At 40.8% G+C, this 12366-nt stretch overlaps 1 protein-coding gene across 1 annotated transcript; it reads right to left on the reverse strand.

Moving 5' to 3' along the window:
* Nucleotides 1–680: 680 nt before the first annotated feature.
* Nucleotides 681–6081, reverse strand: LOC122564857 (serine protease inhibitor Kazal-type 1-like). The gene is made up of 4 exons (XM_043720216.2): nucleotides 5958–6081; nucleotides 2819–2844; nucleotides 2058–2170; nucleotides 681–887 (listed from the first exon to the last, which is right to left on the reverse strand). The coding sequence occupies exons 1-4, from the start codon at nucleotides 6010–6012 to the stop codon at nucleotides 821–823; spliced, it is 261 nt and encodes an 86-aa protein (XP_043576151.2). The 5' UTR covers nucleotides 6013–6081; the 3' UTR covers nucleotides 681–820.
* Nucleotides 6082–12366: the final 6285 nt, after the last annotated feature.

Consider the following 12366-nt stretch of genomic DNA (forward strand, 5'->3'; position numbering starts at 1 on the left):
GCTCATTATATCATTATAACTGCATGAAACTGTGATCTTTTGCGATAAATTCTGTGTCTTATGATTCTGCCCCACTCGATACCTGCTGAAAGGGCAGCACTTCTCAAGCTGGTACTTCCAAATGAACCTGTTGGACTATAACCTGGTGTTGTGTGATTTATAACTTTGAATATATCTACCAAACTGGCCCCAACACCATTCTATGAGAGAGAATTCCACAGGTTCACAACTCACTGTGAGAAGAGATTCTTCCTCATCTCAGTCCTGAATGGCATCCCTCTTATTCTTAATGATATTGAGGTCCTGGTGTTGGACTGGGGTGGACAAAGTTACTAGGTCACCTGATGAAGGAGCAGTGATCCGAAAGCTAGTGCTTCCACATAAACCTATTGGACTATAACTTAAAGTTGTGTGATTTTTAACTCTTATTTTTAGACTGTGAGCCCTAGTCCAGGAATTCCCCAACATCAGGAACATTCTTCTTACATCTAGCCTGTCCAGTCCCTTCAGGGTTTGATCTTTGAGATCCCACCGCTCCATTTTCTAAATTCCAGTGAGTACAAGCCCAGTCGATCCAGTTTTTCTTCATATGTCAGTCGGGCCATCCCGGGAATCGGTCGCCTGAACCTTGTCATATCACGTGTAAATATATTGGTTATGCAACAAAATTCTTTCATTACACTGTAATTGGTTTATTGTTTCTGATTTCTTACCACCAACAGAAATGACATTAAAATTAATTAATTGCACACCAAATGAAGAATGAATCTTACAGCGTGAAGTCAATTTGAATCAAATGAATCCTGGTTTTCTCGAACTTTCACTTCCTATTGTTGTTACTCTGACAATCTCCATTGTGTTGCACCTGGATGTTTCTTACAAGTTTCCTGGAATAGCAACAGAGCATTAGTACAATCAATGTCTAAAGCAAAGGCACTTATTTGTCATGTACAATATGTAAGTATCCAGCTATGGTGCAGCTTGGCTGCTCAGTTTTGGAGTGTTACTGTACCTCTTGCTTGTTTTAATCTCCTCTGGTATGACAAAAGTACAGAGAGCCATTTTAACCTTTATTGCCAAGTTAAGGAGAAGCTTGTAGGATGCTAATTTCACATCTTTCCCAATTTTCCTTCCATTTTGTTTCAATGAAGTGGTGTACAATGGTGTTCTGATTTGCTAACCTCAGTTTTCTCCCAACTCTGTGTTGATTGGGTGAGGTGCAGCACAGGATGCTCAGGTGAAACTGAAATATGGACCTAAATCTATTGGTCTAAATGGAGTAATTGTGTGCTGTAAATAATACATTATACTCTGTGTACGACTAGTTGTAAATGATCACTCAAGCAGCTCTACGACGTTGCTGCAATTTAGGACAGTCAATAAAGGTGGCTCTGCCTACATCCCAGGAACAGGCTTTGAAGAGTGCTGTTGGCTGTATGTTTTTGGTTTGGAGAGTTAACTGACATAATTGTAGGGATTACAGATCAAAGGTAGTCCACTGATTATGAAAGGTCTTGGCGTGCTACATTGAAGTGGGAGAATTATTAAAATGCAAACTGCTAACTTTCCGCTAAGGAATGGTTACTGGACTCAAAATGTAAAATCTGTTGTCTATCAACAAATGTTGCTGGACCTGCTGAGTTTTTCTAGCGATTTTTGTTTTTGTTTCAGATTTCTAGTTTTAACATTGCGTTGTTTATTTGGTGGAGCCTGGAACAATTTCAAAGCCATCTGGGTGGGTAGATGAATCGGAAGGATTTAGAGGGATATGAGCCAAGTGCTGGAAAATGGGATTAGATTAAGTTAGGATATCTGGTCGGCATGGACAGGTTAGACCGAAGGGTGTGTTTCCATGCTATACGTCTCTGCGACTCTATCACTCCATGACTCTAATACATGATCTTACAAACTTTGTACGTCAATCAGCAAAATTAAATATTTTCAAAGTTTATCCTCCAATTCGTGCTGACGAGAATGTCCCCATCTTAAAAAGCTGACAACGTTCAAGAGCAACAATTTTCTCCGTGTTCCTATGACAATTCAAGTTTTTGTAGTACCTTGCTTCACACAGCATGCATTCATTGGCATAAGTAACCCCATCAGTTCCACAGACTGGGTCATAGTTTAAGGGGCACGGTGGAGGATCCTGACTTGTTTGCAGACAGTTTGGCTGTAATAGCAAACAGAATCATTTGTCGTTACTGAATCATTTGACTTAGCAGTTGTTCTCAAATGGACAATAAAATAAGATATTGCAACAGTCTGTGTTTGCTGCTGGAATTGCCAGGGCCGTGCTTCTCACTGAACAGTCCTCACTGCCTGCAACATCACTGGCTGTAACTTCCTACAAAGATACCCATCAATCACTGCCCACTCCTAACCCTCACTTGCTACATTCCAAGATATTCACCCCACTCACCTCCCACTCACTGTCCCAGTTGCCCCTCCTCTGTGAGGAGCGAGTGAAGGGGCGAGCATTAGGGTGAGGGAGCAGGCAGGGAGCGAGAGGCAGCAAGGAAAGGGTCACCACAATAATGTGAGCAGCACCAACTTCCTGTTTCAGTCAGGAGACAGGAGGTACAGGCATTGGAGAATCACTGGGGAAATGCAGACGCTCCAGAATGTGGGAGCAATACATTAGCTCTATTGATTAAAGGGTAAAATACAAGTGCTCTATATCGGCGAGTGAAACACAGGAGATTTAGAATAGAACGTGAGTTTTCAGAGTAATTGTAGAGAATCTAAGTCATTAACTATAAACAGGTATAGTCTAAAACATGAAAGCTTGGAAGCAGAAAAATAATCATATTCTTCCTACCTCAGTTCCTGGGTCAGAGTATGATTCTGCAAAATGAAATGACAGTTGGAAAAATAGTCACAGGACTAGTTCATTATATAGTTTATAAAATCAACAGATTTTTAAAAACCTGTTACTATGTCAGAATGACAATGGGTCATTCGGATATTCCAACCATTATACTTCAATGTTAGCGTTCAGTTTTAGATCAATCATTGCAACAAATAGTTAAATTAGAGACAGTTGTACAGGACAAGAGGCCATTCAGCTTCCCGTGTCAGTCCTGGCTCTGGACCCAGCTATGCAACTGATTCCACTCTCCCGCCTTATTTGTGGAGCTCTCTCGATACATCACTTTCAAATAGATCTCCAGCTCTCTTTTCAAACATCCATCTCCACCACTCTCCCAAGCAGTGATTCCAAACCGGAACAACTCCCTGATTAAAGAGGTTTCCCCTCATCTCACTCCTAACTCTGGTCCTTTTCAAATCATTCACTTCTCAGTTTATTTGTGCCCCTTCGTGATTTTATAAACCGCTGGAAGGTCACCATGAGATTCTGATGCTCCAGGGAAAAATGTCACTGCGTATTCAGTTTCCAGTCCCTGAAACACCCTTGGAAATATTTTCAAAGCTTACCCTTGTCCTTGTCTTAAAACGTTGACAGCAATCAAGGTTTTAACATCCTCCTGTAAATAAGGTATCCTGAACTGAACACAATAATCCAGACATGGTCTGAGCGATGATTTGGAGAAGTGTAGCATCACTTCCATGTTTTTATACTCTCTGCCTGTATTTATGAGCTCATGAATCTTAGAAACCTTCTCAACAACAGTTTCAACTTGCCTGGTCTCCTTCAGAGAATCCTGTACATGAACCCTGAGCTCCCTTTGGTTTTCTTCCACTTTTGATTGTTTTGTCTTGGTTATTGTCAAACCAGGAGGCAGGTACATCAATCTGTCATTGTGTGACAAACTGCTCTGATATGGAGAGTGAGCAGCTCTGGTGTGGATTGAAAGTCTACTCATCCCTTTCTCCACACGGTGAAAGTCTCAGCCAGCTGGTTGGTGCCTGGAATGAGGAATCGTGGTGATAACCATGCCCTTCATGACCCCTTGGGACAGATGACAAATGCTGAAAATGTGTTGCTGGAAAAGCGCAGCAGGTCAGGCAGCATCCAAGGAGCAGGAGAATCGATGTTTCGGGCATGACCCCTTCTTCAGGAATGACAACAGATGACAAATACCAAATGGAGTTAATTGCAATATCTCAAAGCACTCAATTCCAAAACAGCAGAAACCTTTCCATATTGAGCTCAGAATGCTTGACTGAGGCATTACTGCTGTGTTCTTACTTGGAAAACACTATTTGTGACACATTTTGTGCATGGGAACCTGAGTTGTGGTAATGATGGCAATCAAGCATTGGCCTTAGTCTTCTACAGCCTTGAGATGGACACAATGTGGTTTTAAAAGTGCTTCAATTTTAACAGTAGAGCTCCATAAACACATTGGGGGAGATCTTAGACTTAACTATGCATCAACAATATGACCAACCTGATGCTCACAGAGAATGCCTACTGCATCTCTGTACCATCCCCACTCTGCACTCCTCACTGGCCTCACTCCTCCCTGTCTCTATAACACCTTCCATGCTACAACCCTACAAATATTCCATGTTCCTCCAAGTCTGGCCTCATGTACATCCTCCCATTCCTTTATCCCACTGTTGGTGACATGGTTCAGATGTCTGGATATTAACTTCTGGAGTCACCTCTCAAACCTAACGCCAGACTTTAAAATCAAATTCTGCAACAAGAAAGGACGATTTTGTAACAGTTGTATCATGTAGTATTGAGTTCAGTGAATTTTTAGTAATATACCAGAGGAGAGCACTTTTGGAAATGGGTCCTGAAAGTAGCATTGGACCCTAATGTAAACAACAGATGATGTTATTGGACCAATCAGGATGCAAATTCCTGACATAAACTCATCTACCTGACATCAGTGTACGGTGGGAGGCACAGTTTCAGTTTGTAATTAGTATGTATTTTCTACTCTTCATATTGGAAGGTTCAGATGCCTGAAAATGATTGCTCTGAGTGGCCAAATCTCTCAGCATTAATATGTACATATGGAGTTAGACAATCGGGTACAATTACTTTTCTACAATTCCTTCTTGATAATATTCTAGATGAGAATTTCAAACAGTGCACCTGGAAAATGCCGCCATCACTTCAAGACTACTTGTTGAAACACGCCTCATTTAGATCATAACCAAAAAATATGGGGATGGAGTTAAAGCATTTCATTACCATTTGAAAAGTTCTTTGGACTGATGTGTTATCCCTTGTTGGAGGGCGTAGGGGTATTTAGGACAGATTAGCATCTTTCTCAAGACCATCAGTTGAAGTGAGTTGGAGTCAGATACTCCACCAATTGTAACATGAAATAGTGCAGTGAGAAAATGTAGGAAAATCATCAGTATAGCTTTAAAAAAGCCAGGTGTTAATAAAGTCAGTTTCTGAAGTGACAAGGTTAATTAATTTTCTCTGAATGTTGAAGCAAACAGAACAAATCATATCCTAATGTTGTTTCAACTCTTAAACTATCGCCGATCAGATAGATATAAAGCACCAACAGAAAACATTCTGTCTTGTTCATATGTAGCGTTCTTATTATTTAACTTATTTATATAATACAAACGATGACAGCAATTGAAGTATTCTTTGCACTGACGTGTTATCCTTTCTTGTAGGGTATATGGGTGTTTAGGAAAGATTAGCATCTTCCTCAAAACCATCAGTTAAAATGAGTTGGAGTCAGATACTGCACCAATCGTTGGCATGAAATAATGCAGTGAGAAAATGTAGGAAAATTAGCAGTATGTATTTTAAAAAGCCATTGTTGATAAAGTCCGTTTCTGAAGTGACAGGGTTCATTAATTTACTCTGAATGTTGAAGCAAACAGAACAAGGTGTTTCCCAATGTCATTTCAATTCTTCAACTATTACCGATCTGATAGATAGAAAACACCAACAGAAAACATTCAGTTTTGTTCATACCTGGCCTTTCTATTATTTAACTTATAATTTAAATAATACAAGAGATGACAGCAATTAAATCCCAGAATGATGACCAATGGTAATGAGAAGAACTAACCTGTAACAGAGAGCAAAAACATGAAGAGAAGACCAAAAGCTGAGAACCGTCTCATTCTCCTGCAATGGAAGCACTGGCTGGGTGCTGTGTAACCGTCCACTTTTAACACAGGTGCCACAGGGTGAAGCTGGTTTACACAGATATGTGATTGTACAATGAGTCAGTAAACCACACCCAATGTTTATGTAAAATGTGTGTCCATGAGCCAAAATCTCTCCGTGGTAAACAATGAGCTCAAGATCAAACCTTCAAGAATGCCGTCACATGATGGCCGTTTAGGGTTCCTTATCACTTATCTCATTCCTCACCAGGGTGATCCTGTTAGGCAAGATTTTTGTATTTGCATTTGGTTTCGGCTAAAATCTGTAGTTCAACATATACAAGGAGTCGTTAAGACGATTACTGAAGTTTTATCAAGCTTGTAGAATTTATTTACAGTCAGCCTGATCGTGAAAGCTGTTTCTGACCTTTTGCCACAGTCGTGTTCAACTTGCTGATCAAGAATTCGAGAGTGCGCCATTTTTAAATATTCCCCACAATACCACATTTGTGAACATGACCAATATCATTACAGAGCCTGTTTGGAGCACACTAGAGCCTGGTCTGTCTCCTACAAACTCTTTGTTTACTCTGACCGGTTCCCCGTGAGGTTGTTTCTGTGGATAGTGCTAAATGCACTCCATCAAGTATAAATCCTTCCAGGCCCAGGATTTTCCCCTTCATGTTTATCATGCTGTCATAGATTCATTTATATAACTACGGAAAGTAGTGTGCACAGCCCAGACCACTAAGGAAGCCAACTTCCCATCCATGGACGCCATTTACACTTCACGTTGCTGTGGAAATGCTGTCAGCGTCATCAATGACTCCCTCCCCCCAACCCCACCCCGGTTATGCTCTCCTACTACCTCTTCAGTCAGGCAGAAGATACAGAAGGTTGAGCACGTGCAACAAAAGATTCAAGATCTGCTGTCGGAACAGCAGGGCCTGTTTGTACATGTGTGTAAAGATAATTGAACAGGGCAGAGTGAAAAAGCAATTAAGTACAATATCATTGCCTTTAATAAGTGGGGCATAGACTACACGAACAAGGAGGTTATGCTGAACCTATGTTGGACCTTAGCTGGAGTATTGTGAAAAGTTGTGGATGTCACATTATATGAAGCATGTAAATGTGTTGGGAAGTGTGCAGTAATGATTTCCAAGAGTGACTCCAGAGATCAGAAATGTCTGTAATGGGTCCATAGAAACATAGAAAATGGGTGCAGGAGTAGGCCATTCTGCCCTTCAAGCCAGCACTTCCATTCAATATGATCATGGCTGATCATGTAATTGAAGTATCTCACTCCCGCTTTCTCTCCATACCCCTTGATCCCTTTCGCTGCTATGTGCAGCTGCCTCTTGAATATATCTTGAAGTAGAAGTGCCAATGTAGGACTGGGGTGGACAAAATTAAAAGTCACACAACACCAGGTTATAGTCCAACAGGTTTATTTGGAAGTACTAGCTTTCAGAGCGCTGCTCCTTCATTGGGTACCTAGTGTGGCAGGATCATAAACCAGAGAATTTATAGCAAAATATCATGTAATTAAAATGATATATTGAACAAACAGATTGTTGTTAAGTCTTTCATCTTTTAGAATGGGTTGCAGGTTTCGGTTCGTTAATGTTAATGCCAGAACTTCTTTTTAGTCACATTCTTGAGATAACTTAAGGTTTTATAAAAAAAGGTGACATCTCAGCTCAGACAATGTATTAAAGGTTTGAGGTGTGTCTGTCTGTATTTCACTCTTGAGTCAGACTGGTTCCATTTCCAAACCAGGATTTTATAAACTGTTATATGGATTGACTGCCTGCATTGAGTGTCTGCAAGTTGTGTTCTTTTTGAACAAAAATAGAATGGGTCCATAAATCCAGCAAGACATCCTTACACCAATACACAAGTCTTCTCACTGTGAAGGCCAGAATGACACCCAGGTCTCTTTGCACGTCACCTTTTTCTAAATTGCCACCATTCAGACAATAATCTCCCTCCCTGTTTTGCAACAAAAGTGTATAACCTCACACTTATCCCCATTATATTGAATTTGCCAGTATTTGCCCACTCACCTAGCCTGTCCAAGTCACCCTGCAGCCTCTTAGTACACACTGCCACTCAGCTCAGTGCCATCTGCATAGTTGGAGATATTGCATCCAATTCTTTCATCTAAATTGTTAATGTATATTGTGAACAGTGAGGTCCCAGCACTGAACCCTGTGGCACCCCACTCATCATTGCCTGCTACTCTGAAAAGGATCCATTTATTCCAACTCTCTGCATCCTGTCTGCCAACCAGTTTTCTATCCATGTCAATACACTACCTCCGATACCATTAGCTTTAATTTTCCTTACCAACCTCTTGTGTGGAATCTGTCAAAAGCCTTTTGGAAGTTCAGATACACAACACCTACTGATTCACCCTCGTCCATTCTACTGGTCACATCTTCAAAAACTTTCAGAAGATATGTCAACCATGATTCCTCTTTAGTGAATCCATGCTGACTTGGATCAATTCTGTCATTGCTTTCCAAATGCTCAGTTATTACCTCCTTAATAATTGACTACAACATTTTCCTCATCACCGATGTCAGGCTAACAGCCTTTAATTTCCCATTTTCACTCTCGCTCTTATTTTAAAGACTGGGGTTACACTGGTTACCTTTCAGGTCATTGAAACTCATCAGAGTCTGCAGAATGCTGGAAAATGATCGCCAATGCATCTGCTATTTCTAGAGCCACTACCTTAAGTACTCTGGGATGCAGAGCATCAAGCGCTGGGGACTTAACGGGTTTTCATCCCATCAATTTTCCCAATAACACTTCCTGACTAATAAGGGTTTCCTTCGTTCCTGTTTCATGCTTGACCCTCTGACCCCTATCATTTCCTGAAAGTTATTTGTGTCATCCTTAGTGAAGACAGATTCAAAGTATTTGTTCAACAGATTTGAGCAGATTGGAGAAGTTGGGAAGGAAAGGTTTTTAAATTCATTAATGAGTGTGTTAGTGTAGATCATAAGTAATCATTCCCTTGTAAACTGCTCATTGCTTGTTAAAGTTTCAAGAAACAAATGCATAGATTTATGGTGATGTGCAAAGGAAGTGAATGAGATGTGAGAAAATAAACCTATTTCATATATTGAGTAGTTAGGGTATGGAATGCATTGCTAGGAATTGTGTTGACAACAGGTTCAACTGAGGCATTCAAGAGGGTATTGGATGATTTTTAGATAGAAACAATATATAAAACTAATAAAAAATATTATTTGTTCAACTTGTGCCTTACAATCCAGTTTTGGAACTATTCTATATACCTTGAAAATGGTCGTCTGCAGAATGTCCAATTTTGAGCTTTATTTGGCCCATCTCTGATATGAAGCCTTCCTAGCATCGCTGCTTCTGTTGCCACAACTTGCTGATGTAGTTAATATTTTATGTTCCTTAAAGATGCTTAATCTGAGTAATATTGTTTATCCTGCATGTTACTAATTTCCTTTGGATTTGCTTGTGCCTCACGGCTATAATGAAGACTTTCCCACAAAGCCGCACAATAATTCTTGTTGAATGCTCTCTGCTTCCCAAACAAATTCTGTATCAGAGTAGAATCACATGTTTCTTTAAATTTCCCAATGTTTTTGTACATGAAAAGGCCATTGTCAGTAATTTCCCTGGCTTCCTGCCATGTAATTTCTCTCATGGCCCTCTAATCTTCATTTCTCCAGCATTTGTGCTGAGACGGCATTGCATATTGGAGGAGCAATATCTTTTTTAGAAACTGCTACTTTTTGAGCATGAATTGCCTGTGTAATGTTCTGTGCTTTTCTATCCAAGAGATTGTAGATTTTGTCTCACACAATCCTCAGTGTCTGGTCAGCTCACCAGCTTAGCCTGGGACTTGGGTCACTAACTGATGGAGAATGATCTGAGGTTGTATTTCTGAACATAGTACTCAGAATGACATATTCCCGGGTCACCTTTCCTAACTGTTTACATTTCAACTGAATTGAAATTAATCTTATTTACTAACCTTCACCCAGACCACCCTTAAGATGCTGAAGGCAGGGTACAGAAGGTGGTGGTGGAGGCCTGTGACCAGTGGTATGCCACAAGGATTGGTGCTGGGTCCATTGCTTTTTGTCATCTATATAAATGACTTGAATGTGAACATAGGAGGCATGGTTAGTAAGGTTGCCAATGACACCAAAAGTGGAGGTCTAGTGGATGGCCAAGAAGGTTACCTCAGAGTACAATGAGCCAAGTAGTGGCAGATGGAGTTTAATTTAGACAAATGTGAGATGCTGCAATTTGGAAAGGCAAATCAGGGCAGGACTTATACGCTTAATGATAAGGTCCTGGTGAGTGTTGCTGAACAAAGAGACCTTGAAGTGCAGGTTCATAGTTCCCTGAAAGTGGAGTCGCAAATCAGTAGGGTAATGTAGAAAGCGTTTGGTACGCTTGCCTTTATTTGTCAGAGCAGAAAAAGTGAGGTCTGCAGATGCTGGAGATCAGAGCTGAAAATGTGTTGCTGGAAAAGCGCAGCAGGTCAGGCAGCATCCAAGGAACAGGAGAATCGACGTTTCGGGCATAAGCCCTTCTTCAGGAATGAGGAAAGTGTGTCCAGCAGGCTAAGATACCTTTTATCTTATCTTAGCCTGCTGGACACACTTTCCTCATTCCTGAAGAAGGGCTTATGCCCGAAACGTCGATTCTCCTGTTCCTTGGATGCTGCCTTATCTGCTGCGCTTTTCCAGCAACACATTTTCAGCTTTTATTTGTCAGAGCATTGAGTATAGGAGTTGGGGGGTCATGTTGTGGCTGTACAGTACACTGATTAGGCCCCTTTTGGAATCCTGGGTTTGATTCTGGTCTGCCTGTTATTGGGAGGATGTTGTTAAACTTGAAAGTGTCCAGAAAAGATTTACAAGGATGTTGCCAGGGTTGGAGGGTTTGAGCTATAGAGAGAGGCTGTATAAGCTGGCGTTGTTTTCCATAGAGCATCAAAGTTTGAGAGTTGATCCTGTAGAAGTTTATGAAATCATGAGGACATGGATAGGGTGAATAACCAAGGTCTTTTCCCCAAGAGTGGGGGAGTCCATAACTAGAGGTCATAGATTTAAGGTGAGAGGTGAAAGATTTAAAAGGGAACTAAGGGACAACTTTTTCACACAGAGGGTGGAATGAGCTGCCAAAGGGATTGTTGGAAGCTGGTACAATTACAACATTCAAAAGGCATCTGGATGGGTACATGCACAGGAAGGATTCACAGGAGGTGAGGCCAAATGCTGGCAAGTGGGACTAGATTAATTTAGGAAATCTGGTCGGCATGGATGAATTGTGGACCGAAGTATCTGTTACTGTGCTGTACATCTCTATCACGGCATAATCCTGTGATTGAATTTTCCTGACAAGTTGTCAAGGGAAAAGCCAGACCACACATCATGTGCTAAGCATTGCTTTTTTAGAACACAATCTTACCTTAGGTGTTCAAATGCTTCATACACAGGCGTGAGTGTGAGCTAAGTCACATTGTAATTAAGCAGCTGATCATTGATGGATAATTATAAGGCATAATGAGTTATAAATCCATGGAATCCCTGCAGCCATTTGGCCCAATGAGTCCACACTGACCCTTCGAAGAGCATCCCACAAAGACTCATCCTATCCTGTCCCTGTAACCCTGCATTTCCCATGGCTAATCAACTTAACTTAAACATCCCTGGACATTATAGGTCATTTAGCATGGCCAATCTACCTAACCTTCACATCTTTGGACTGTGGGAGGGATCTGGAGCACCCAGAGGAAACCCACGCAGACACAGACAGTCACCTGAGGGTGGAATTGAACCAAGGTCCCTGGTGCTGTGAGGCAGCAATGCTAACCACTGAGCAACTGTGCCACCCAATGTTATAGAGAGAATGTAATGTATCATTGTAAACAAGGACTAAAACAAAGTAACTATTAGTAACAATGATCAAGATTCTGAAGTTTTAAATTAATGAGAGTACTTAGATTATTTTCTTGGACAGCTGACACATTTAAAGTTCAATAGCCAGCCTTCCAAATATTTTAAGGCTGATGTGCATGATGAACAGAGTTTATTCACTTTATTCACAAAAGTGGCATGTTTGAGTCAATCAAGGATTATGGGGAAAAGGCAGGAGAATGGGATTAAGAGACATGTCAACCATAGTCAAATGGCAGACCAGACCCAATGGGCCAAATGGCAAAATTCTGCCCTTCTATCTTATGGTCTAATGATCTTCTTTTCCTGAGGTTATGGAGAATTGAGACAATAGATCATTTAGCAGTTGGAGTTGTTACAACCTTGTCTGTTTTTAATTTACTTTAAACTGGCTTTCATCTCAGCTTTT

This window comes from Chiloscyllium plagiosum, unplaced genomic scaffold (genome assembly GCF_037043375.1).
Source record: "Chiloscyllium plagiosum isolate Xiang-an unplaced genomic scaffold, Cpla_swu_hap1 HiC_scaffold_2, whole genome shotgun sequence".
NCBI lineage: Eukaryota > Metazoa > Chordata > Chondrichthyes > Orectolobiformes > Hemiscylliidae > Chiloscyllium > Chiloscyllium plagiosum.

Bases quoted from the DNA above. Each gene is read 5' to 3' on its own strand.
- LOC122564857 (XM_043720216.2), bottom strand. From the start codon at position 6,012: ATGAGACGGTTCTCAGCTTTTGGTCTTCTCTTCATGTTTTTGCTCTCT. The intron at 2,171-2,818 runs GTAGGAAGAATA...TTGCTATTACAG, and splicing joins ACTCTGACCCAGGAACTGAG to CCAAACTGTCTGCAAACAAG. The intron at 888-2,057 runs GTACTACAAAAA...TTGCTATTCCAG, and splicing joins TGCATGCTGTGTGAAGCAAG to GAAACTTGTAAGAAACATCC.